The sequence below is a fragment of the Chelon labrosus genome, assembly GCF_963514085.1.
Source record: "Chelon labrosus genome assembly, chromosome: 12".
NCBI lineage: Eukaryota > Metazoa > Chordata > Actinopteri > Mugiliformes > Mugilidae > Chelon > Chelon labrosus.
Window position 1 is genome coordinate 2,637,062 of NC_140345.1, and position 26,526 is coordinate 2,663,587.

The 26,526-nt window shown below is 40.8% G+C and overlaps 3 protein-coding genes across 3 annotated transcripts in view; 2 read left to right on the forward strand and 1 right to left on the reverse strand.

The window, feature by feature from the left end:
• The window catches only part of bmper (BMP binding endothelial regulator), a 30,686-nt gene extending 15,512 nt beyond the window's left edge, over positions 1-15,174 (forward strand). The window contains exons 4-16 of the mRNA XM_084557594.1: positions 3,144-3,226; positions 3,773-3,863; positions 4,186-4,268; positions 4,762-4,861; positions 5,232-5,341; positions 5,488-5,622; positions 6,189-6,293; positions 9,029-9,074; positions 9,893-10,062; positions 10,363-10,564; positions 11,077-11,419; positions 11,625-11,755; positions 12,213-15,174. Coding sequence (XP_084413720.1) covers positions 3,144-3,226; positions 3,773-3,863; positions 4,186-4,268; positions 4,762-4,861; positions 5,232-5,341; positions 5,488-5,622; positions 6,189-6,293; positions 9,029-9,074; positions 9,893-10,062; positions 10,363-10,564; positions 11,077-11,419; positions 11,625-11,755; positions 12,213-12,394 — 1,781 coding nt within the window. The 3' untranslated portion in view covers positions 12,395-15,174. The remainder of the gene's footprint in view (positions 1-3,143; positions 3,227-3,772; positions 3,864-4,185; positions 4,269-4,761; positions 4,862-5,231; positions 5,342-5,487; positions 5,623-6,188; positions 6,294-9,028; positions 9,075-9,892; positions 10,063-10,362; positions 10,565-11,076; positions 11,420-11,624; positions 11,756-12,212) is intronic.
• A 146-nt stretch (positions 15,175-15,320) lies between these two features.
• On the reverse strand, positions 15,321-18,566 carry eaf1 (ELL associated factor 1). Its single transcript, XM_084557596.1, has 7 exons — positions 18,445-18,566; positions 18,210-18,316; positions 17,224-17,318; positions 16,907-17,043; positions 16,556-16,728; positions 15,963-16,184; positions 15,321-15,776 (listed from the first exon to the last, which is right to left on the reverse strand). Exons 1-7 carry the CDS (start codon positions 18,447-18,449, stop codon positions 15,727-15,729), a joined length of 789 nt encoding a protein of 262 aa, XP_084413722.1. The 5' UTR covers positions 18,450-18,566; the 3' UTR covers positions 15,321-15,726.
• A 290-nt stretch (positions 18,567-18,856) lies between these two features.
• Positions 18,857-23,845, forward strand: mettl6 (methyltransferase 6, methylcytidine). The gene is made up of 5 exons (XM_084557595.1): positions 18,857-19,173; positions 19,533-19,667; positions 20,110-20,280; positions 20,502-20,643; positions 21,750-23,845. Exons 1-5 carry the CDS (start codon positions 18,859-18,861, stop codon positions 21,902-21,904), a joined length of 918 nt encoding a protein of 305 aa, XP_084413721.1. The 5' UTR covers positions 18,857-18,858; the 3' UTR covers positions 21,905-23,845.
• Positions 23,846-26,526: the final 2,681 nt, after the last annotated feature.

Genomic DNA, 26,526 nt, shown 5'->3' on the forward strand with positions numbered 1-26,526 from the left:
ACAGTATTCATATCAATTAGCAGGTTCTTAAAAGCAGCTCTCAATCTGCTAATGATCACTGATAAAAAGTAGGTGTCAAAGAAATGGCACACTGCGAACCTGTTTCAACTTTCAATTTAAGTTTGAAAAGTCATTTGTATGAACTCATTGTTTTTGTTAAAGTGGATCTTCATTTCTTTTGGAAAATGTTTTCCATATGAATATATTCCATATGTATCTCTGTTTAGCTTTTCCATTTTAATAGAATGTAGTTTGAGTCGTTGCAGAGCATCCAGTAACCAGCGTTTAGAGAGGATCTGCATCTTCAGTCACTTCTATATTAGCTTCAGCATTCAGAGCCTAAAATGTCCTCCCTTTGGATGATGTTCTCGCTCTTTCTGGATTCATGAAGCCATGTGGCTCTGTGGAAATATAAAAGCTCACACACCTACCTCCTTGTTTTCAGCAGGGGCACAGCCCTTTTGTTTGCGGTTCGCCGTTTTACGACGCAGCACTTCATTAAGGGAGGTGGAACCAGCTCAACTCGGACATGGAAAGCCCCATGTCGCCACAGCAGTCAGTGTTAGTTTTCTATTGTGCGGTTGACTAAATAGCTGCTGTCACCAAATTTTAGGACCCCTCTGTGTCTTTTCTTTGGAAAACACATCACATCCACCCATGCCATATCACTGTTTTCTCGCTTTTGTGAAATCATCAGCACACATTTAAGGAGAATCACAGTCAGACTGCATCAGTTTATTGGGAACACTTTAAAACTGCCTTAATTAAGCAGTTTATATATGCAGCAGTGTTACAGAGAAAAAAAAGTACATTCTGCCAGCTTTCCTGTGACGAAGATGCAAGATTTGATTTAAAATTTAAAAATACACATTAATGATGTAAAAGAAAAAATCAAATGGTATTTTTTTAAGGCAATGACTAATGTACCGTAAATAATATTCATTTCACTTCAGTGCAACTGATTATATAGTCAACACATTGTTCTTTTTGCTCCTTATGAAACATTGGAATCTTCTTTTTAAAAGCTTCCAAGGAAATTAAAATTTTCCTGGAAGCTTTCAAATCTGCTTCTGAGCAAATATCACATAACTGTCATCACATTTTGATAAACATACTGTACTGCTACCATCCTAATTGGTGCATAGAAGTATGTGACACAGCCTTTTGTAACAGAGCCCACCCATTTAACCAACGATAAAACTGCACACAAATACAGAACTATGGTGCAAAATTGTGTGTTAGAACCTCATCTCTCATGGTAAGAAGATTGTTTGGAAAGTGGCTTCAGTGGTCTTCAGATCTTTTCATTGAGGGAGAAGCTTTAGATTATATCTGTTAAAAGACTCCATCTTCAATGTGTGTTTGCTGTTTGTTAATTGGTTGAAGTTGGCTATGAACCACAACATCCCATTTGTTATGTAATATGTCTCTTCTCCCCTCCCCTCATTTCCTGCCATCATAAAAGCAAAACTACCCCAAAAAATCTTTTGCAAAAAGATCATACGAATACATTTGAGGCACAGTATGAACCAGCTGAAACTTGTATCCCATTAATAACCAGTAAAATATCCCAGCCAGAATAAAAATCCCTCATGAAACCACCTCAGTCAGAACAGATAAGCTCAAGCAGAGGGAGTTTTCAGTCAGACCGAGAGGGGTGATGTGAAGCTTTGCTAATCTGTTCTCTGGTTGGAATAAATACATTTTTTCTGTGCATGTTTGCCCCATGTGGGGTACACATCTGGTGATGAGACGAGTGAGAACAGAAACATGGGAGTTGCAAAACAACCAGCTGTGTCAGTCAAGATAAATCAAGCTAGAAGTGATGTCGTCGTCACATTTGAAAACACGTATCCAACACGAGAAAAATATATGTTTTTCTGATTAATGTTTTGGGCCTTGTCTTATCAGATTTTAAACTTCGATGTAAACATGTTAGAATCTTTGATCAGAATAATTTCAATCCAATTGAAAGAACATTCTCTGTGTCAACATAACCGGTATAATCGATATAAACAACCAAAAAAACATTCAGTTTTGCCATGAAACTCTAGCAAGTTTTCAGTGGGATCGCTGACTTTCTAATCTTTATTCTGACATACTGTATGTGCTCTTGAAGTGAAGTGATGCAGTGTCAGAGGGTTTGGTTTACACTGAGAAAAGTAGATCAATGAGTGTGATCAGGTTTCATTGTATGAAAAGTTAACATTGATCTGAGGCCACTTACTGTAAATGGGATGAAATGAATAGGCTATTCATTTAGCGGTGAGTGGACAATGGTTAACAGCTCTGTGGCACGAAGTTCAGACTTCAGCTCTGTGGGAGTTACTGAGCAGCTGTTACATCCAAGTGTGTTTTTCTAGAGGTGTCCCTATGAGAGAGAGTGAGGGAGAGATTGATTTGGCAGCAAATTTAGTACGATGTTGACGTTTTAGATGTCTGTGTTGATGAGTCTGAAGGCGTGAAACCTCAAGTCAGACTCAAGTCTCCAAAATGACACATGGCTTGGACCTGACCTCTGTGACTGCATGACATTGTAATATTCAGAGTCAGCCCTGCAGTCAGAAACCTCAAATATTTCATTATTTGGTCTTGACTTAAGTACTACACTAATAAAAGCTTTAGAAGGATGATGTCAAGACTTATCCTGCTCCAGAAGACTTGGAAGAGCATCTGATTCCACTGCCAGTACAGAGGCGAAAAGAAATGTTCTACCCAGCTTTCTCTCTTGCTACTGAATTTAAATTCAAATGACATGAATTAAGGAAAAGTACTTGCAAAAAGTGAGAAATTCTCCCAATGAGAAAAGGTGCTTAGTTTGCCATTTCTGTATTTTCACAGTAGAACATTAAGCAAATGAGCACCAAATGTTGTCCTCTAAAAAACAAAAGAAAAAAAGAAAAGGGGGGAAACAATCAGTTGACGGATGACCTTTTGATTTTTTGGGCTACATTGTTGACCACAAACTCTCAAACCTCAAGCAAAACAGTGAGGGATGTGGAGTTTTTATCAGTGCTGAAGAAACCTCCACTTAATTTAGATGGAAATGTGGGTTGTAGTTCCTCAAAAGGTCCCTGCCCCTCAGTGAAAATGACATGTGCACTAAAGCATGCCTTACATCACTGTATTTCTCTCTCTCACAGGTTGCATGTTAGATGGGCGATCCTATAACAGCTCAGTATCCTGGACGAACTCCACCAAACCCTGCATGACTAGGCGCTGCCAGGTGTGTGTATGTGTGTGTGAGACCAAGCTACGCTGTCAGCAGATGAGAGGTGAAGCGAGCAGACGGTGTTGTTTCAGCTCACACGTCACGCTGAAACCTCTGACCTCTGATCTGAAAAACACGCAGACGTGCTGTTCCGAGAGTAATGGAGAGATACAGGAAGGAGTGAGGGACGGAAGGATGGAAGAGAAGGAGAAAGGTGTTAGAGGTGTTGGGATCAAAGGTAGTATTAAAAGCCAGGAGAGATAAAGACGCAGGGAAGTAAGAAGCACAGATGAAGAAAATTAAGGGAATGGGAGAGAAAAGAAAAAAGTAAGGAAAGGAAATATAGAGAAAAATGGATGGAGTGAAAAAGAAAAGAAAGGATGGAGGACAGGAAACAGGCAGATAAATGAGACTGAAGCAAGGATGGAAGGGAAGATGGAGAAACAAACTACATGAAAGATGAGGAAAAAAGGAAGCAGGCCTGCAGTGTGAATGAGGAGCATTACATTTTTTAAAAAGATGCACAAACTGAAGAAATTATTTCCGTCCTGGTTGTGACAGGAAGGTGTCGTCACTGAGGCGGAGGTGCAGTGTGTCGTCCACTGCAGGAACCCCAAAATCCACCCCAAGAAGTGCTGCCCCACCTGCCCCAGTGAGTACCGCGTTCTCTGTGTGATGCCTCTATGGAAATGTGTAAACTAGTATTCAGCTCCAGTGTTCCTGCTTTAAATCAGGGAAATATTTATTTTAAATAAAATTATAGGCAGCTTTTAACAGTTTGCGACTTTGAAATGTTTATAGTTTTATTTATATTTTATGTATTTTGTGAAAAAAAATCACCAACTATGTGAAACACCTATGCGTAAAACTAATTTTAAAACTTCTCTTAAAATAATCCCAACATGAGGAGACAGAAGACGTGTAAGTGAAGGTGAACTTTACAGTATTTTCCTGTGCTCATCATCTCTCTGTAGGTTGTATCTTTGAGGGCCGTCTGTATAAAGAAAAGGAGGAGTTCAGTCCAGAAGGCAAACCCTGCATCAAGTGTACCTGCACTGTGAGCATGCATGCACACTGCCTACATTCTCACCTTTGAGCAGAGACTCTGTCCTTTAGATTAGTTAGTTTTGGAGTCTCCTGGGAGTCACAAATTCTTAGCTGGAAAAACATTCTCTTCCTTGCTTTTTCCGTGCAGTTTCCTCCTATGTTACCCCCTTCTGTGTCCCCCAGTCCTACTCCCACTCCCCCTTTCCCCCTTAGAAAAACAAATCCTACAGGTACGTCCATAAACACATTACAGCATTAATGTGCTGACACCTAGCTGGGGCGCCCAGAAGGCTTTTTAACAAATGTACACACACACAGAGGTGTTAAAGTTTGTCCTGCTGATTTACTGAGTTACTAGATAGAGATAGACAGATGCTTTGTTGTTTATTAGACTGAGTATCCAGTAGCATCATTAGAGACAGGTGGAATTACAGTCAGCAAAAAGGATTAAAAATATGCATAAAAAGTATATAATATTAATGTCCCTGTGTTCTTTCTTTCAGGGAGGGCGAACTCTCTGCATGAGGGAGGTGTGTCCTGTCCTCTCCTGCCCTGCCCACCTCAGCCATACTCCACTTGGACAGTGCTGTCCCAGATGTCTCGGTAAAGACCAGCATGCATTTATTTTTTTTTGAATTTACGATGTGGGGAATTTCTTGTAAAATCTCCACATGTTGGCAAAGGCACAAAATATTAAATTTTTCAAACTTTGCTCACAATGTTTCTTGTTTTGCCTCCATCTTTGACAGTAATCCTGCATCCAAAACGTCACTGATTTCCAATGTATAACTTGCCACTAGCCTTGTCCTCATGATCTACACCACAACATTACTACAAAGGCAATTTTATGCAACTGGACTGGATTTACTGTAGATAAAAGGCTCACATTTTCCGACTGAAATCTTGATTTAGTTATGAAAAAAAACAACAAAATGATTTTTTATTTTTGTGCCTGATTCTTACCCCCCTGCAGGTCAGAGGAAGGTGTTTGATCTGTCTTTAGGAAGCTGTCTGTTCCACAGCGACGTCTATGAGAATGGCACTTCCTTCACACATGACAACTGTACCACCTGCACTTGCAAGGTATCAGTCTGGATATTAAACTTACATCACAATCTTTTCCACTAGTCCTTTATAGACAAACATGTTGCCACTTAAGGAATGCAAAAAACTCATCTGGGGTTTACTGTTGTTGGTCTCCTCCATGTCGTTGTCCTTCTATTCCCCAGGATTCCACAGTGGTGTGCAAGAGACGGTGCTCTCGGCAGGGAAGCTGCCAGGGCAGCCAGTGCTGTGAGGAGTGTCTGTCCTATGTGAAAGTGGAGGAAGTGAAGTACTGCAGAGTCCGCAACAAGATCTACAGGGTGAGAGAGCTGGGTTTAGCCTGGATGGATTCATGGACAGAGAGCACTGATGCATGGATGAAGAATGGATGCTCTTACAGTACAGTATAGATAAATGAATGATTGACAGTTAAATATATGGATGACTGGTGCATATGTTAATGGGTAGATGTATGGATGGACGATGCATGATAGGTGGATAGATGAGTAATGGACATATTGATAAATAGGTTGTTGGATGGATCAATAGAATTATGAACAAATCCATGATGATGAATGGACTGGGACTGGTCGGATGGAAGGATGACTGAATCGATGGAGTGTGGATGGATAATGGATGACTATATGGAAAATGAATGTATGGATAAATGGACGGGTAAAAATGGAAGATGGATTGAGTGATCACTAAATAGATGATGGAGGGACGTGTGGACGCACAGAATGGACATATATATGGATGAATGGATAATAGATAGGTGCATGGATGGACAAATGGATGGATGAATGGACAATAGAAGAACAGATGGATGGTTGTCTGCATGTCTGGATAAATGTTTTGATCCTGTGGTGTGCTGTCTCCCCTACAGGAAGGAGACATGTGGTCGTCAGTTAACTGCACTCTGTGTGCCTGCGTTAAAGGCATCATCGAGTGTCGGCCCAAACAGTGTGTACCAATCACCACCTGCCCCTCGGTGAGTGACAGGGCGGCCGGTCAGTCAGATGCTTACATCCACTTGCTGGGTTTCCATGAGGGTATCCTGGTTGTTCAGCTTACAGCTCTGTCTCTGTCCCTCCACTTTAAGTGAACTCCTTTTTGTCTGACACTCACACTTTACAGCCCATGACTAACTCTGTCATTTTCACTTCACACGCGTGACGCCTCAAGACCTCGAAACCGCAGTAATTTATCGATGGCAGTGCCATAACTGCCTCTCAAATTCAACAGTTTCACTTAAAAAAGAAGGTGTAGAATATCAGTCAAGATAAAAAACACTGAATACCTCAAAGTCATATTGTCTCCTTATGTCTTTCAAGTCACAAAAACTATTAATAGAAAAATCTGTTTGGATACTACAGATGTTTAATAAAACAGTATTTTATTTTTTTTCCAGATATTTAGATTTCTTTTTCATGTTCTACTCAGGTCAGTTGATACCTGTTATTAGGCGATGTGACAGATTAATAGAACCAACAATACAACCTATCTTTCACGTGCGTTGAACTGTTGGCAGGAGGAAGGTTTGTGCTGCGTTCACCTGTCGCAGAGGTCCCTCTGAGGTCATCTGTCTGTTGGCGGGTGATGGAGTGGATTCTTCGCATACCGCTGGCCGATGGCGGTCACGCAGTCAAAGCTGGTGTCAATGTTAGTCCAAGTTCACACGCTTCCAGCGGTTACAACAAGCCCTCACCTGTTATTTGTGGTCAGGGCGGGCGACTGCATTCACGTAGGTGGTCTGCACTTTTTTGAGTTTCGTCTCCAGTGAAAAGGGAAAGTTTCGCTTCACACATGCTGTTAATGAAGTATTTTAAGATATAACCCTTTAATACATGGCAGAGAAGGATCTGATATGTGACATGTAACAAAGTACAAAAACAGGATGAGGTGCTGGTGATGACACATTATTGTTACGTCAAAGTTCAGAATTCAGTCATTTGTTCTGAGTGTTCTTGTTTGTCACATGTGTTTATACTCCTTGTTCATTCATGATACTGTTCTGCACATATCACAGCTTGCAAAACATCACATCATATTTATTTGTGGTAAGAAGTCTGAATACAGTATTTAGTTTATACTCAACCACATGAACACAGTCCGCTTTTAGTTCTCAGCTTAGCACTTGATTAGTAAAGGTAAGCTAACCTCTAACACGCAAACTGGCTCACCTGTCCTGAGTTATCATGAATGTGACTCGTCTCTCTCACAAAGGTCACCACGGCCCACATCACCCTTCCCAACACACACATACATGCACGTATACGCACTCTCCCATGCCGTCATGCAGCGGTCAGCAGCCGGTCGGCAGTGTGTGGGTCCTTTTTGGAGACAGTGTGTCTCCGAGCAGCCCTTTGTCTGTTTGGCGTTTGAGTGACAGCAAAGAAGAGGTTCCCTATATTTAGGCCCCTGAAAACCAATCTAATGTCACCCTGTGTGTGTGTGTGTGTGTGTGTGTTTGTTCTCGGCCTGTCAAAAGGCAGCCCTCTTCAAAGAGAAAGAGTGCCCTTTGTGCAGAGGTTAGGACTCTGGAGTGTGTATTGAGTGTACAGAGAACGTCTGTATGGCATGACAGATGAGTGGGGTGGGTGTGTATGTGAGGAAGACAGGGAAAAGGAGTGTGTGTGTGCTTTTTACGTCTATGTTTGTGAGGACAAGTTTCAGCTTTAAACGTTGGGGGTGTAGCCATTTTTGGAAAGTGAGGATATTTGGCCAGTCCAGACTTTCAAAGCACTGATTAAGGTTAGAATTAGATGAGGTTTGAGGTAAGGGTTGAGACATTTAGTTTTGATGGCCACGGCCAGCATGAGGGGTAAAGAGGTATTATATTAGTGAGGGTCCTCACAAAGATAGGAGCACAAACACAAAAAGTATGTGCGCTAATGAAGGGCTTCCCTGAGGCAACAAAAACTAGGTGTGTGAAAGAGTCCTCTGATCTGCACTTGTGATGGAAGTTGAAACATACTGTACACACACACACACGCGCACGCACGCACACCCACATGCAGAGGGTCCTATTACACAGACAAAGTTCAGCGGTTGAAGTTGGAGTATCGGTGTCTCAGAGGCCGTCCTGATTTGACTGGGAACTTGTCTTCTGAATGACAGAAGGAAAACAGAACAGTTTTTTTTTTTCCTCCAACAAATTGTGGAAAAAAACATGTGGGTTTGAACCCTGCTCAGCAGAAGATGTTGGAAATAAGATTTTTAAATTGCTAGTCGTGCGTATTTGCTGCTGGGAAGAGATCTGGAAAACTTTGTTTTTATTTCATGTTACATGCTAGCACCACAACTAAATTAGCAATTAAGAGCAAATGCATATTAACTGTTATAGTGCCTGGAATATTTAAGCTTTAAACTACCCTGATTTATCTATGTGCATCAAAAATTCACATTATGTGTTGTCTTTACTTTTTTCTCACTCTGTCTCTGGCCTCACTTTCTCTTTATTTCATCGGTTACTGCTGTTTTTATGATCAAAGACACATATCAAGCAATTTTTTTACAATATATGTGTGATATGTGTATTCTTGTACACACCTTCGTCCGCTGAGAGTGTTTTGCACTGAATGTTTAACATTTCAGAATTGTAATTTTTCAACTTTTCTATTCTCTTTCATGACAGTATTCAAGCATCCATCCATCTTGTCTTAATCTATCTAATCCTTTGGAGAATAGGCTAACAGTGTGTGTTTTTTGACTCACCTCTTGCAGAACAAGATCCTGAACAGAACCGGCTGCTGTCCAGTTTGCACTGAAAGTGAGTAAGTCCATCTCCAGCCGCCCCCCCATACATCTTCTTTAATTCTCTCCACACGGTGAACTGCAGCATTCCCACTCCAGTGTCTTCTCATCTCTATATAATCAAAGAAGAGCCTATAATTAGAGGTTTCAGAAGTCTTTAAATATCTTCAGTATATTTATGCAAGTTTGCTTATAGCTTCGTTTTGTGCTAATGCAGCTCAATTCTGAATTATTGATTTGCAGTAAGTTACAGTATATATGGAAAGATAATTAGAAGCCAAAACCTCCAGTGTGCGTAGTCCACCTTAAAAGCAATCAAAACAAATCCAGCTTCTGTAACTTCAGTTGAGTATTCCTCATGAACCTCATTCCAGACTGTGGTTTGCCCTCGGGTCATTTTTCTTTGGCTTTTGGCTTCAACATGCAGCGAAAAATCCCCCCGGATCACTGTAAATGTTCTATTTCAGGACTGCCAATACTCCAAAAACCTCACTTGTACATAATGTGGAGCTTGGCTTTAGTTGGTAAGGCAGTCACTTTACCACACCACAGATCATGCTTCCACTTCTGAGCGAGCCAGATTATTGCCACATATTTTAGCGTTTATCATAAATTAGATTTTTGCTGCCGGCTGTCAGGTTTCAACATGCACTCTTTTTAAAACGCTGCACTTTGGGATGTCTGTTGCGATCCTGGCTCAAGGACAGAGGCCTCTTGCTGTTCCGCTGCTGGTATTTTAGGTGCTATAAATTAAAATGGCTTTTGCTTTTCAAGTATCTTTCATTATATTTCAACATTTACTCCATCTTTGTTTTTGCTTGTGCCCCTTTCCAGAGCCAGGTGTATGCACAGTCTTTGGCGACCCTCACTACAACACCTTCGATGGCAGGACCTTTAACTTTCAGGGAACTTGTCAATATGTGCTGACTCGTGATTGTGGTGGAGTCCCCTCTGGAGGGCCGGGCAACAGCGTCAACATCAACAGCCCAGACTCCAGCTTTACGGTAGGATGGAGAGCCTTCAAAAGAGATTTAGGGAAACTGGGTACTCAGAGTTAGATAATACTCTTAATCACATTTGAACTAAGAATGTAAACATGTGTTTATTTATTATTTGAATAGCTGTATGACACACTGATTAACAAAAAATATGCACACATGGATGCAATCCCTCTCTAAACACCGTCCAAGTCATTAAGATGTTTCAGTCTGACTTTGCATGAAACTAAATATTTGTAGTGCTCTGTCTATGTGTAAATAATCACAGTAGAAGCCGTAATGGGATTAAATATACTCTAACTCCAGGTGCTGGTGAAGAATGATGCTCGGCGGACGCGCTCCTTCTCCTGGACTCAGTCTGTTGAGGTGAGGCTGGGCGGTTTGATCCTCAGCCTGCACCAGCACCTGACGGTCCGGAGGAACGGTACCCGAATCGCCCTGCCCTACCACGGCCCTGGAGTGCACATCGACCTGGACGGATACTTGCTCAAACTCACCACCATCGCAGGTCGGCTCCCCTGCCTTTAAAGTTACAAATATCCACTTCTCTCTTTAGTCTCATATAAAGCTGGACATTTTGGTAACACTTAATATCTTAGGTCTCGTAAACTTAAAAATATAATAAGTATACAAATATAAGTGGGTATTTAATAAGTACGCAACTGATGTAGCTGCTGATGTAGCATCTGTTTCATAATATTCGATTAATTAGCACAATAGGCCTATAGCTGAATACTTGAATGCATAATGGCTACCTGCAACATTTGTCTGCAAACAATAATGTCATATTGAAGAGGGTTAAATGTATTCATTTGAATTTTATTATTTATTATTGTAGTTTATGTACACTGTATCAAACCACAGTGGATGCTAAAAATGAACCATTACATCAAAAATTTGGCCAAAATTTTTACTTTCTGGCCAAGCTTTTTTTACTTTCATGAAAACTGAGCATGTATGTATGTATGATCAAAACAGTCAAGAATGAAAGCATTTAGCTTAATTGTGATCCACCTATAGGTCTGGAAATCACATGGGATGGTGACAGCTTTGTGGAGGTCGTAGCCGCTCCCCACCTGCGTGGACGCCTCTGTGGCCTTTGCGGCAACTACAACGGTCACAAGCGTGACGACACCATGGGCGGTGACGGCCAGTTCAAGTTCGACGTGGACGAGTTTGCAGAGTCGTGGCGAGTGGACGGAAACGAGGTCTGCAACCAGCAGCATCCGCCTCGCAGGCCTACCTCCTTTCTGTGCCCTGGCAGTGTCAAAGTCAAGTTCCGGGCGCACCGGGAGTGCCAGAAGATAAAGTCATGGGAGTTTCAGAGGTGCCACCGTGTGGTGGACTTTGGCCCTTTTTACAGGTGAGGACAAGGCAGAGTAAAAGTACAGATATTTTTTTTTTTTTTTTTTTAAGGGCATCTCTTTCCTTCTTTCCTTTTCTTTTAAATATTCACAGTTTTAATAACTGGATATTTTTTTGCTTTGCATTGTTTATTGACCCCAAATCAACACTGTACCCCCTTAAACAAATCAGCCTGTTAATATAAACTATGCTGCCCTCTGTAGGTCGTGTGTGACGGACATGTGTGAGTGTCCGGTCCATAAAAACTGCTACTGCGAGTCCTTCATCGCCTACAGCAGAGCCTGCGAGAGGGAGGGCATGCCCGTCCTTTGGAAGCCTGACACCGTTTGTATGGGTTAGTAACAACATGACTACCACTTTGAATGATTGTCTTTAACTGAAAAAGTGATATCTTTGTCAAACTATCCCCTAAAACCAGCTTCTGATTACATTAAAGGGGAACAAGGTCTGGGTAAATCTAGAATAATTGATCTTATACCATAAACACTGGTTCCTTATACTGACTGGTGGTTCTATTATTTTATATCAGTGAGGGAAAGCTAAATGGAAACAGCCAATATCTGTATAATGTAACAGCTCTTGCTCTTGTTTTATAATATTTTTAGCTAGGTATTTAGTTCACTGAAAATGAACCTGTCCAAACTGCCAAAGTTCCAGGATGCATTAATAAAAAAACATCTTCTAATACTGTATGTAGCTATGAGTCTCCTCTTAGTCAAATAAAAGTCAATTCCAGAAAAAAAATATATCCTAAACTTCTTTCCCTTTCTACTTCCGCTTCCCTCCATCAGCCACCCAGTGTAAACATGACGCTGTGTACGACACCTGCGGCCCTGGCTGCACTAAAACCTGCGACAACTGGAATGAGATCGGGCCGTGCCAGAAGCCCTGTGTGGCCGGCTGCCACTGCCCGGCCAACCTGGTGCTGTTCCAGGGACGCTGCATCAAACCCACAACCTGCCCCGGACGGTGACCCTTGTGACCCTGGTGGGAGGGGGGCTAGGTTAGGAAGGGTCAGCTGTAGCATCCAAATTAGGGGGGCAAAACAGCCAAGAAGAGTTTGGGAGGACACTAAAGGGTCTCAAGTGGACAGATTAGATGCAACAAGGTACTCAGGGCCCGTAAATTTGCGAGGAAGTGTGTTGCAGCGACGTCAGAGATAGAGACTGTGGTAATGAACTGAAGGGAAACGTAGTAGATGGGAGGCAGATCGTGTTTGCCACTTTCAGCCTCTGACTTCCTTGTGCCTCTTCCAACACTGCGTGCTGTTACTATATCAGTCACCACCACAAGGGGAGCTAATTTCGTTGAAGAAGAAATGAAATCCCAATAGAAAACTCAGGAGCCTCATTTGGAGAGTTTACATCTCACACAGCTGAGGAACATTCGACAGGTTGCCACGGACCCTCAGGAAACTGTCTGGGCCAAAGGACTCTGGTTAGAGCCAACATGGCACCCCGAATTTCTCTTGCAAACTTAAGGGGGAAACTGGGCATCTGCATTTGGAACAGTGAGATTCAAAGTGGAGAAACTCTCCACGCATGCATCATATCAAAGTGCCCTTGGGATCTCTGTTCCATCATTTCATACTGTAAGCTAGCCAGATTTATATGAAAGACAGACAGCTTTTATATTATTATTGTTCTAATTATTATAATTATTATTATAATTATTATTTGTTGTTGATGTTGTTAATTTATATATCGGGTCAATTGACATGTTGTAGCAAGAGCCAGAATCATGAATATAATTGCGTTATAAATGATTTAAAGGGAAACAAAAGCTATTTATGTATTTGTTGTGTACTTTTGTGTTAAATGTTTGAAGAGAAATGCCCAAATGTGACTCAGTTGTTGCACCATCGCAGGGAAAAAGTACTGTATTGTATTATGCTCAGTGTACAGGTTGTTGTGGTTCGTATCAAACTGAAGGTGTTCCTGTAAGCATATGTTTCACTTGATGATAATTATTTAAGACCAGCAATATAATCTTTTCTCGAAGTTCATTTTTGACTGCCGTCTTTACTCCTTGAAGTGCTGGAGAAAGGTTGACCCCAGGGTTGCTGGTTCGAATCCCAGAAGCGACATGAGACAACAATAATGTGGTGAGGTTCGTAATGGAGATGGCTTTCTTAGATGTGTGCCGCTGAAAAAAAGATATCAGATTCATCTGCACTAAGAAAAAGAATCACACAAATCCAATAAAGGGTTCAAACTGTTTTAAATACACATGCACACCTTTAATACACTTCAAATTCCTACAAACATATTTCACATAGCTGTATGTAATGTAATGTAAAAACACGAGAACCAAAGCACCAAATACGTCAGAGTCCAGAGGACCACAACATTGTGTTACGAGAGGTTTACAGTTTTCAGGCAAAACATCGGAGCTGAAAATTAGACAGTTGCGTCTGCCTGCGTCACACATTCAGCAGTTCCCCACTAATGATTAACACCCTGCAGATGGATAATTCCCCACATAATGGAAGAAATACTTTAGTAATCTGACAATTAGCAGTTTGTCAGTGACTGCCTCATGACTTACAATCATCAGTCTGCTCTGTTCTGAGAGTCAACGCTAACTTCATCTTAAGATGCTTTTTTTGGGACACAGCAATGACACAAAATAGCTATACATCCTATTTAATGACAGATAATATTAGCAGTGTGACGATGAATTTACACTCACTTTTCACTTCATTAGGTACACTAGTAAAAACACATGTATTCTAATAAAACAGTCCTGCACTAAATCTGGGCTTCATGAGGGTTATTATTATATTCAGAATTTGCTTCAAATAACAGAGAGCTGTTGATTCAACTTTTGAGAGAATTGGATTGTAGTACTATTTAATAGTATTGTTAGTGTCCTAGCTTAAATAACAGAAAAACTTTTGTGTTTAATTTAATACAGGTTAACAGCACCAAGACCTACGTCCTCCACAATGATCATACAGTTAAATTATCACCTTTCTTACTTTGTTTTAGCTTAAACTGAATATTACAGCAGTCATGAAGCTGACATTTAGGCCATGACCGTGCTTAAATTAGAATGCATTCATTTCCCCTAGTGTACCTAATTAACTGGCAAGCATGGGTATGTCCTGAAGTTTCAAAAACACACCTGCGATAACCACTTATCAAGCTACTAACACCTGTGCATCGGGCAGATAAAGGGAAGTGACACCACCACGACACAAACAGCCTGAGATCAAGGTAAAATAAATACAATTACACACTGGTACACTGTGAACATTCCTGCACATGAAGAGGGGCAGTTCAACTCTTTGGCATTTTCAGAATGACACATTCACCTTCATTTCCAAACTGAAATGCTCTAAGGCATGGAATGGTACTATGGTATAACTTTTATATGAAAATACTCGATCAAAAATAAAAAGTTCTCTGTTTGATAAAACAACACATGGCTGAAACAACACAGCTTGAAACAAAAGAATGGCTGTTCCCTTCTCCAGGCTTAATCCTGCATGTTTTGGTTTTCATGTGTCTTTTTTTTAGTGAATTTCTGAAATTGCTAAATTCCAGTGCCGCATTTGATCTAGACTATCGTCTCACTACTAAACTGTGGAGGATTTAGTACCATTAGGTAATCTCTGAAACACTGCTATGATGATGTAACTGATTCTACAGTTTTGTTTTTTTGTTTGTTTTCTCTTGACCATGTGAGAAAAACCACAATAACCCTATAAACAATGCTGAGATGTCATTACCGATCAGCAACAACTTTCAAGCCACCTGCCTAACACCTAATATTGTGTCACTCTCATTTGTGCCTGTGTTTTTGTTGATTTGTTGCTCATTCGCTGAGTATCTGTGCAATTCTGCATGTTTTTGTATTCTTAGTAAACTGATAACAACGTAACAACAATGCAGAGATAACTTCTATAGCTTTCTCTGATAAAGAGGAGATAATAAGGGGTGACATATCAGGACTGTATTTGCTTGTCTTACCATAAAGACAAAACCCAACAAAAGCATGTGAAAGAAATAGATAAAAGTAGCTGCTCTAAGTACAGAAAATAAGTATGTGTACTCTAAAATATAGTCTTCCAAACCTCTCAAGTAAAGTTTTCTAAAGTTTTGCTATACAAAAACAAAATATACATCTAATAAAAATACACTCTTAAAGTTCCAGGCTGGCCCAGCTTTAAGGACATACTAAAATAAAATAGAAAATACAGTCAAACCATGATATACAGCTGGAGTCAGCTATCACAGCAAAGGAACAGGTGAACTGGGAAAAGGAGGAGTGTGGAGAGAGAGAGAGACTGACCAATGGAGTTCAGTCGTCATCGCTGTCGCTGCCCGATTCACTGAGCTGAAGGTCGTTTCCTGGGAGGACCAGAAGAAGAAACAGTTCAGAGCATTATTTCTGTTATTTATAGGCTTTACTTATGACGTTGTCGCTCAGGTACCAAGGCGCTTACATATTGTTATTTATATAGCATAAAATTATACTGCATGAGCTTTTAATTGTCCCTGCTTCAGCCATAACATGAGCTATCAAAGAGTACTCACGGAGAGTGTTCATGAGCTGGTTGCTGCCCTGCTGCCGGTCACCTCCTTCGTTGGCCATGGGGTGGCGGCTGGGGGAGGTCTGGCTGAGCGGTCGGGGGGCGTCATGCTCGCCGTCGCTGCTGCTGCTGTCATCACCGCTCCCCGAGGCGCTGGCTGAGTCAGAGGAGCTGCTGCTGCCGCTGCTGCTCATCTGCTCTATCACCTCCACCTCTGCTCGCAGCTCTGTGAAAAGCAGGGACAATAAAACACTCCATCCTTTCCTTCCACCCACTAATACATAATCACTACATAATTTACACAACATAATGTAATAATAACAATACTTTATAAAGCAGCTGATGTTTAAACATAATGAATGACAATACAAACTCGCAGAAGTTATTATTACTGACATACCGTACAGTTAAAATATTGTCATATCTGCTTACTTGATTTATAGCGTTTTAAAAATACATAAATGGTTATATGATGCTTATAAATGGTAAATATGGCAGATTAAAGTGAAAGTTAGCAAAAAATATGTTTCACCTGTTATGGTTATTGCTCTAAAGTGTATTCTAGAACGAGCTATGACTGTGTCTGCATCTCCTCACCTCTCTTGATGTCATCAAGTTGAGGCTCTGGGGAGGGGTTATCTTTTGATGGGGAAGGGGAGGTTTTGATCCCAGCCCCGGGTTTGGTCGGGGCCCGGAACTGAGAGCTTGGCTGACTGGACCGTACCGACTGCTGCTCCATCCTGGCCTGGATCTTACTGCTGCCCTCCGCCCTGTAAAACCCACACACGCAACATACAACTCAGTTATTAGATACATCCGACCATCTACCATTTCACTGGGAAATCTCCTTGATCGAAATGGTTTCAAACACATTTATCTTTACAGCAGCTCACAGCCCAGCCTGCTAACTTTTCTCTCTATCTCCCAAATCAGACATTGTCCTCTCACCGGGTTTTCTTGACCTGGATGCTGCTGCTCAGCTTCTCCAGGACGAATTCCCCGGTGTCGTGATTAATGATGAGCACACAGTCTTTCTGGTATGGCCGCTTGTTTCCTTTGAATACGGTCATTGGAGGAGTGGAGCCCTGGAAGACCAAGAATAATCTAAATGTGCATCTCGGTTTACTTTAAAAGACCTTACAGAAAGAAAAAACACTTAACACCTCAACTAACCTGCAAGTTCAACTCTTGTTTTTTTAAAGAGCACTACCAGATAATATCAGAGGAGGGAAGTTTAAGTGTGAAGGATTAACAGGCAGTCTTACTGGAATATGAGGTAGTGTTATGGTAACTTCATCTCCTTTCCCAACTTGTAACTCTCCCTCACAGCTCGTGTCGATAGAGGCTGGTTTGAAGTCATCTGTAAAGGGAGGACATGAGGAAACTCAGAGTCAGAGTCAGAATCCTTTTTATTGCCACGTATGTTTGCACACACAAGGAATATGTTGTGATGGCTGGTACAATAAAATTGAACAATACAAAAAATATACAAAATATATATACAGAGGAGGAACTGTACAGATTGTGCGTGAAAAAGGTTTGCATTAATAAGCAAGGAGTAAAAATAAAAGATGAAGATGGGCAGAAACTTTTCCTGTGGCATGAGTTTTTGGTACTGATGGACCACAGCCTCCTGCCAGAGGGGAGTGGATTGGATGATGGAGGTGTCCATCAACGCCTGTAGCAGGTTGAACTTCTAGTCAGTCAGTTGATGTGTTTCTGTGTCTATCTATCTATCTTTTTGTGTATGCTGATACCAGCTTATTACTACATATTACACAGTTAGTTTGGATTGTATTGGACTGTAATTATGTTGCAGTGTACAATACTATATGTTGAGCTTTGGATTTACAAATTTATATCACACTTCTGATTAGATTTCCTAAAAGTAAAAACATAAGATAACCCCTAAGACTCAGGTTGAAATGACTTTCAGGAAATAGCTTTCTAATAAGCAATAATTATTAAAATTCCCATGCCATGCAATAAGAAGTACCCTATATTATTAATAACGATAAAATTAATTTAATAAATGATTTAAGCGGCAATATATTCTCATAACAGAAACAGATGTAACAATGTTTTTCTATCAAATTTCTTGATGTATTTATGCAGTATTGGCTAGGTTATATGATACCACAGCCTTCTCGTCCATGTGAGCTAACTACTCCCACACAACAGTTAAATTTAACACCGTGCTTCGTGTGCTGGCAAAGTTTAATTAACACGCATCGGGGTCTTTTACACTCACATCTGATAGTGTGAAAGGAAGATTTTGGCCTCTTCTCAAAGCTTTCTCCGAGCTTCAAAACATGTTCCTCTTTGTCCAGCAGCGGATTCGTACTCCCGTTCATGGTTCTATATGTTTAAAATTGGTTAAAATTCACATGTATGTAAAAATAATACAAAGATGCGATCTGAGTTAGAAGCCAACTGTAAGACAAAGTTAGCTTGTTGTTGCTAATCTTTAGCAAAACATCGCTTACGTCATTCGGCCCCACCTCTTCCGCTTTTGGTCCGTCGGTCAAATACTACCGAAAAGAAGGCCGTTAGGAACTCTTCGTTTTTCATATAAGCATATTACATATTAACAACTTAAATCATTTTCAAATGGCACCCGGTGTTGTATGTTTATTCTGTAATTAAAGCGACGTGAAGTTGTGAAGTTGGAATCAAATTGTTAACGTTACACGGAAGAAATTAATTAAGGGACAAGATGGCGGTAAAGTGTGTACAACTCTGGTACAACTCAGTGAGACGCACGTCTTTTTAGACTTTCTGTTGTTTAAATACTATTTTTCGTCTAAGTAAATTGAATTGCGGGGACTTTTTTTCTTTTTAAAAAAATACTAATAATTAACTGCTAGAAACGGAGATCGCCGGGGCCTTTTAAAAGCAGCATGGCACTGTCGAAAGATGAAGTCTTTAATGGTGATGTGACTATTGCACATTTCGAACAAGTGGACTCAAAAGACGAAATATCGTCGTGTGTCCCAGGACAAACGAAGACCGCCGCCGCCGCCAGAGTTTTAAACCAGGACGAGCTGGACAGACTCAGCGGTGAACGGGCTCTGGTGTCCGAGTTTAAACAGATGAAGTTGGAGAAAGACGCTCTGAAAAACTGGGACTTGTTTTACAAAAGAAACACGACGAATTTCTTCAAGGACAGACACTGGACCACACGAGAATTTGAAGAGCTCAAGTCATGTCGAGAGGTGAGAAACTGGCTAGGGGATTATTTCCAAAATGTGCACAAGGAGGAAATTTTATAGTTTACCCTGGATTTTGTCTCAGTAACAGTACTTGTATTCTCTTAGTACGTTGCGTTGTACTAGTATCATACATGTAGTTGTGTGTCAAATAAATCCAAAATATATTTTGGGTCCAGATCATACACAACTTGCTCTTTTAAAACACTGTTTTCAGTATAAATTTCCCATAACATATTATAGAAGTTTCCATGTGAATAGTCAAAGTTGCTGTAATAAGCTTAACGCTAAGTTGATAAACATGAATAACAAGATGAAGTGATAGTTCTGGCCATGTCTTAGTTCTGTCTTTGTCTGATTTGCAGTTTGAGACTCAGAAGCTGGTGCTGCTGGAGGCTGGATGTGGTGTAGGAAACTGCATCTTTCCTCTGCTGGAGGAAGACCTTAGCATCTTTGTTTATGCCTGCGACTTCTCACCACGAGCTGTTGAATTTGTCAAAGTAAGATGCCTATCCCTTAATGGGCCTGTGAATTACTTTTGTAGTTGAACCATACCACTCCAGGCTCATTTCTAGTAAGAACTGGCTTTACAGTAATACACAGCTTCCACACCACTACACTTGAAAACTAACCGACCTGTGAAAGGTTTCACAGACTTTCAAGCAACTACCAATTGCCTCCTAGACTATTAGGTCAATAATAATAGTTGAAGAATTAAGAATATGGTTAAGAATCTATAACTTTGAGTATTTACTGGGGTCATAGGTGTCACCTGCCCAGTTATTCATTGCAGTAGAAAGTTTACAGGACAGCTTATGACAAAAGAAAAAAATGGCATTTTTGGCACTGGCATTGAAATGATATTCCTATGTGAATAAAGGCGAAAAGCACTTTAAATTATATTTTTTTTAAAAAACGACTTTATCCTTTTCCCATTGACAGCAAAATCCTTTGTACTGCCCTGAGCGCTGCTGTGCCTTCCAGTGTGATTTAACTAAAGATGATCTGACGGAAAACGTGCCAGAGGGCAGCGTGGATGTCGTCACTCTCATCTTCGTCCTGTCGGCCATCCATCCAGACAAGATGAAGGTGGCTTTGGAGAACATCAGCAGGGTGAGAGCAAAAACAGTGTGTTTCTAAATCAACAGCATCTTGGAAGGTGTCACTGTCCTGACAGGCCTGGGCGTTGTTGCCTACAAAAACTAAACAATCCATTTACATGTGTGTCAAGTATACACACATCTTGTGTGCATAAAAAGAGTGATTAACCCTACAAACAATTATTTGGTGGTCCCTAATACAGATCTATTAAAGTAACGTGATGTGACTTTAAGGTGCTGAAACCTGGAGGCATCGTCCTGTTCAGGGACTACGGCCTTTACGACCACGCCATGCTCCGATTTAAATCCGGCAGCAAGCTGGGGGAAAACTTCTATGTCCGCCAAGATGGAACCAGGTCCTACTTTTTCTCTAAAGGTCAGTAAATTACTTTAAGACTGAAAATAAAAATCTTTTTATGTTTGATTGATTGATGTTGCAGGCAGATCGACAGGCACTTCATACAACTGGTCAGATAGTAAATTATTAGTATATATTGACTGTTATCCAGTCTCTTTAATGTATTTTTTAATGGTTTAATTTTAATACTTCTTGGTCAGTTTCACAAACAAGCCTCAAGATTGTATCTAGTAGTCAGTGACATGTGGTGAGGTTTGTGGCTGGTGAGGCACAGATTTACAATTATGAATCCAATGGAGTGGCTTAAATTTGCCTTTTAATTGGCTGCTTTCACACTAACTGTTTACGTTTGATGTCTCAAATGAGCATTCTTTACACACATGGAGGTATAAGGTACGTATTTGGCCAAAGGAACAATGTCAAATCTATAGCGGTTAAAAGAGAATAAGAGAGAGAGAACAGGTTTGCCGTCGCAGTTCATTCATTTTCATGCAACATGAGAGTGCCCAGTGTGAAGAACAAACAACACAAATGGAAATATTTGAATTTGTCACCTTAATCAAACTTTTTAAAACTTTAAAATCTGAAGGCCATCTGTCATTTTGACAGATTGCAATTCACACTCGTGACCACTTGGTGGCGAGTGAGGTCATTAATTGGCCCTTGTCTCTAATCACAGTTTGCATTCCAAGCATTGCGGAACTTTTGTCAGTGCACAATTTCCTGGTTCACCGATTATACTGATGAACACGTCAGAACTCGGGCTAACAGCTACCAAAATGGAGGATGGGGGAAAAATGGAGGAAATTACATTTATATCACAGACTAATGGACTAATGTATTTTATCAATAGTGTGATTTATTTTATCATCATTACTGATGATAAATGATGTATAAAAACTGAAAACCTCTAAAATTCTTTACTTCAGTTACTCAACAACTCAATAATAGGAGTTACACTGCTGTTTGAACTAACACTACAGTATGGGAAGGCCATATTGAAGTTCTATAACAAGAATCAGCGCAAATCTTTTTTTCCTTGTAACATGTCAGAAAACACCTACTTCATTCTGCATTGCTCCTTCGTTCTGAAGTCTCACTCTGCCCGTTTCAACTGCTTTCAGAGTTCCTGGCCACACTATTTGAGCAGGCGGGCTTCCAGTCTGTTTCTAACGACTACGTCCTGAGAGAGACTATCAACAAGAAGGAGGGGCTTTGTGTTCCCAGGGTGTTTCTGCAGAGCAAATTCACCAAGCCTGTCCAATCACACAGCTCCTGATGTCACTTGGTCTTGGTGTCTCTCCAAAGTTGCGGTGGAATATTGGACTGAAATCTTTGGTTCTAACTGAACGGCAATTTGTAGCTTAAATTGTATCAGAGGGGGACATATGGCTGATACACTCACGGTTCTGAATCCTTCAAACCATTATAAACACATGAGTAAATCCAGGTGTAACAATACCTCCATACACTAATTAACCAGTGTATGCCCTTCAGTAAGGCACGTTGTCACGCTGGAGCTGCTCCTTTGCCAGTAGTTAAAGAGGTGTGCTTGCGCTCTGACTCTTACAGGTGGAAACATGTGGAACTTTACAAATGCCAGAGACAAAAATCTCATATTTCTTGCAAGCTGGGGAACTAATGAAGAATATGATTGCATAGCATTTGTCTGAGCTTGATCAGCTGGTAGTAACATCCTAAAGAAACTCTCTGACTTCTCTGTGAGTCTTTGAATGTTTCCTCTGTGAACACATGGGTATAGAGAAGGTTTCTCTACCCCATATTTCCTTAATATTGATTGTTTTTAGATTTTAATATTTGTGTGAATTTATTTTAATGTCTTTCTATACTGCAGAAAAATCAAGTGCACCTATGTAGTGTCATCTCACTCTTCTGTTTTTACATAACCTTCTTTTGAATGGGTGAACTGGCTTCCAGCAAATTCCTGTAATAACTGGAAAGGCAGCACTCTAAAACACTGAATTAAAATTAATAAATAAATAGGTCAAGAGAAAATTTACATAAAGCATTTGTTCTTTTATTTCAAGCAGGATGGCAGAGTTGACACATGAGAACTTTTCTCTCATCTATAGACTGTGCTTAGTGCCATTGATGGATTGCTAAATTTCAGGATATTAAAAGTCCCTTTGAGACAAGGGATTTGCTCAGCATGGATTCTAATCTACAGACCAGACATTCAGCGTTTCTCTTCCTGCTCTGATATTCTCACAACAATCTGATCACAGCCAAAATCCTGGAGATCTTCCCAACTCGATCTTGGGCTTCACCCATAAGGTTGGGTGGATCATTTTCTAGATTAGATTCACAGTGAATGGTGTTACGGAATTAAGAACGAAACAAACAGATGTTACTTCTGTGTTTTAAACATACACAATGAACACACGAGAGTAGTGGTGGTAACACTGGACAAGATACATCCCACCAACTGTATCTAGTGATGGCCAGATGAAGCTCCATGAAGACTTGAAGCTTTCCATCCAGTTGGTTCAACAAAAGGTTCATTTCTTGAGGCTTCATGTGCACACAAACCCCCTGCTCGTCAAAACCTTTATTGTCTCAGATGCCAGCAAGAGAATAATCACTTCCAAGAATATAAATAAAATCACCTTCATTTAATTTTCTGTGGTTCATTCATTGATTCATCTAACCACTGTGCGGATGCGTGGTTTGATCATGTGATTTGTGATGTATGAACCGCTTTCGAGCTTCATTCACATAGAAACCCTGTCACTGGTCTGGTTGTTGTCACTTTGAAGCCATACCATGTAGTGTAGTCGAACAGGAATGTGCGTGTAAAAAATTCTGCTATGGATTAATTGTTGTTTTTTTTAGTTCATTACCAAATCCATTTAAAGCATGTTTAGTCAGGCTGTTACTATAAATGCACCGACATCACTCATGGTGTTTATATTTTCAGACAATAAGTGGTATGAATCAAACCCAAATCAATATCCAAACCATGAGTGTGTTTTCTCTTAACAAAAACAAAAACGGTTGGCAAAATTCAACATATAATATACAGTATGTGGAAAGGTGTAGATAGAGCAGTATAATGTAACAAATGTCCTGGTTGGAATGAAATTAAGAATGTTGTTATTCAGAGTAATTAATTATCGTTATTAACTTTTTTTTTTGAATGAGCAGCTTCGAGCAATTCTTGTTCAATAGAATCTCTCACTGATCGTGCTCATGCACAGCACTGCCCATAACTTTGAATTTAACTTCATATCTATTAACACAGTTGTTTTAATTCACGCTGATATATTAATGGATGCAACATTTTTTGCAATTTAAAATGTTTACCTTTTTGTTAAAAAAAAAAAAAGACTGACTCGTACCTTTACAAATGGCAATAAAGTCCATTCTATTATAATCTAATAGTGGTCAAGTAACTACATACATTTTCATTGGTCTGATTTTTATTTTTTATTTATTTTTTGTTGTTTTAACCTGTCTTCAAGATTTGTGGGAGCAAACCGGAGCACCCGGGGAAAACCCACCGATGAAGACAGGTTAAAAGGGGAACTACTGTTTTTTACAACCTGGACCTTCTTTCTGGCATAAAATACGATTGTAACCATATAACTTTTGTGTAATTTGCTGTCGTTCGGGAGATAATCAGCTCAGCGCATATCCATACTGTGTGAGTGAGTGGGGCACCAAAACGCAGCCTCTAGATAATGCATTATCTGCCGTGAAACTTGTTCATTTCACCAATAACTAGTTATCGTACAATAGTGCTATTCCCCGTTGAGTCCGGAGTTACCTGTTGTCTATTCGCGGACGTGCAGCAGTTTGTTGTTCTTAGGCCAAATGTTCCTCTCTCTGCCTCCACATACTCCTGTCAACAAGCTCCTCATCCGTATACTCTCGGTCACGGTAAGGATGTCCATCATAAACAGTCGTTGTCCACAACCTCAGAATCGGAATAATATTCAGCCATGTTGCAAAAATCTACAGACCCCGGATGAAGTCTTCTGACCTGGATGATGTCATCTCTGAGTGGCACGCGCACCCGGCTTGTTTACCTGTAATTTGCTACTGCTAGTTTTTTGGAACATGGTTCCACGATTCTGAGGTTGTGGACAAACCATAGCAGTAGCAAATTACAGGTAAACAAGCCGGCAGCTGCATGTGCGCGCGCCGATCAGAGATGACATCATCCAGGTCAGAAGATCTCATCATCCGGGGTCGGTAGATTGACCTACTGACCCCGGATGATGATAACAGGTAACTCTGGATTCAACAAGGAATAGCACTAATGTACGATAACAATCAATACTGGTGAAATAAATGAGTTTCGTGGCAGATAATGGTTATTTAGAGAATGCGTTTCGGTGCCCCAGTCACTCCCACTATATGGATATACGCTGATCTAATTATCTCCCGACTGACTACAAATTACACAAAAGTTATATGGGTGTGTAAACGATCGTATTTTATACCAGATAAGGTCCAGGTTGGAAAAAAATAAAATGTAGTTCCCCTTTAAGTCAATAGACTTCTTATCAGATGTCACTGTTGAATGTGGAGTTGTTCTTCCACTTAGCTGGTTTCCTCAAACCCAGGAAGTGGCGGGTTCTTTCCCAGACTGATTGCTTCTTCTCCTCCAAGACATCATTAACCTCCATGGGATCAAGGAGGGTAAGGGTGGACATTTCTTGCCTGCAGAATGACATCTCAGTTTGGTGGTTTTCTTCAGCCACCTCCATGGGTGTGGGATCAGGGAAGGCATGATGGATGGGTGCCTCCTGACTGTACACTGATGACTGAATCATTGTCTCTGATCGTGGTTCTTCAGGGACTGGATCCCATTCTATGGGTGTGGGATCAGGGAAAGCATGAGGGATGGGTGCCTCCTGACTCCAGAATGATGTCTTATTCATTGTCTCTGGTCGTGGTTCTTCGGAGACTTGAGCCCTCTCTATGGGTGTGGGATCAGGGAAAGCACAAGGGACGGGTGCCTGCTGACTCCAGAATGATGTCTTATTCATTGTCTCTGGTCGTGGTTCTTCGGGAACTTGAGCCCTCTCTATGGGTGTGGGATCAGGGAAGGCATTGGGGATATATGCCTCCTTCTTGCATGGTTCTTGACGTCTGGCTATTTTCCTTCGGGGAGGCCCATAGTCGTTTCTCTCCTTGATCTCAGTGGAGAGCTTAATGTTGATGGAGACCTGCTTTTTGAGCTCCAATTCAGTCTCCTGTAGTTCCTCTCCAAAACAGATCTCCTTCTCAGAGAAATACTTTTGAAGAGCTGTGATCTCTTCAGCCATTTTTTCACTGAGGGCATCTCGTTGAGCTCTCAGGTTGTTGATGAGCTCCATATCTTGAGCCACCCTCTCTGTATGGGACTTGTTTGTCTTTTCAAGTTCTTGCTTAAGGCTTTCAGCTTCCTGCATCACTGTGATAACATCATTATGATATTTGGTGCTGAGCTCCTGGTTTAAAGCCATCAACTTCTCCATATCTTCTTGGAGAGCCTTGTTTTTCTCCTTCTCCATCTGAAGCTCATGTGAAAACCTTTCCTTGTTGACTATATGGGCCACCTGCAGCTCCTTATAGTCTTTGTGCAGGTCTTTCTTCTTCTTATGCCTGGTGGTATTGTGGACTTGAGCTTCAATTTTTGCAGTGCTGAGCGTCTCTGCATCGGCGTATTTCTGCACTCTCTCTAGCTCCTTCTTGGTTTCTTTCTCCCTGTTGATGTACATTTCTTTCAGGGATTTCTGTCTACGCACCTCCAACCTTGCTTCATTCAGTTCGTTGGACTGCTGGTTTAGTTTGAGCCCCTGCTCATCCACCAGAACATTCAGTCTTCTAATTTCTTCAAGAAGCATTCTGCGTTCTTCACAGTTAATCGGCTTCCTTCTCTCCTCTTTAAGC

Bases quoted from the DNA above. Each gene is read 5' to 3' on its own strand.
- eaf1 (XM_084557596.1), bottom strand. The intron at 17,319-18,209 runs GTGAGTGTAAAA...CTCCCTTTACAG, and splicing joins TTCCTTTCACACTATCAGAT to ATGACTTCAAACCAGCCTCT. The intron at 16,185-16,555 runs GTGAGGAGATGC...TGCTTTTCACAG, and splicing joins ACTTGATGACATCAAGAGAG to AGCTGCGAGCAGAGGTGGAG.
- mettl6 (XM_084557595.1), top strand. From the start codon at position 18,859: ATGGCACTGTCGAAAGATGAAGTCTTTAATGGTGATGTGACTATTGCA. The intron at 19,668-20,109 runs GTAAGATGCCTA...TCCCATTGACAG, and splicing joins GAGCTGTTGAATTTGTCAAA to CAAAATCCTTTGTACTGCCC. The intron at 20,281-20,501 runs GTGAGAGCAAAA...TGTGACTTTAAG, and splicing joins CTTTGGAGAACATCAGCAGG to GTGCTGAAACCTGGAGGCAT.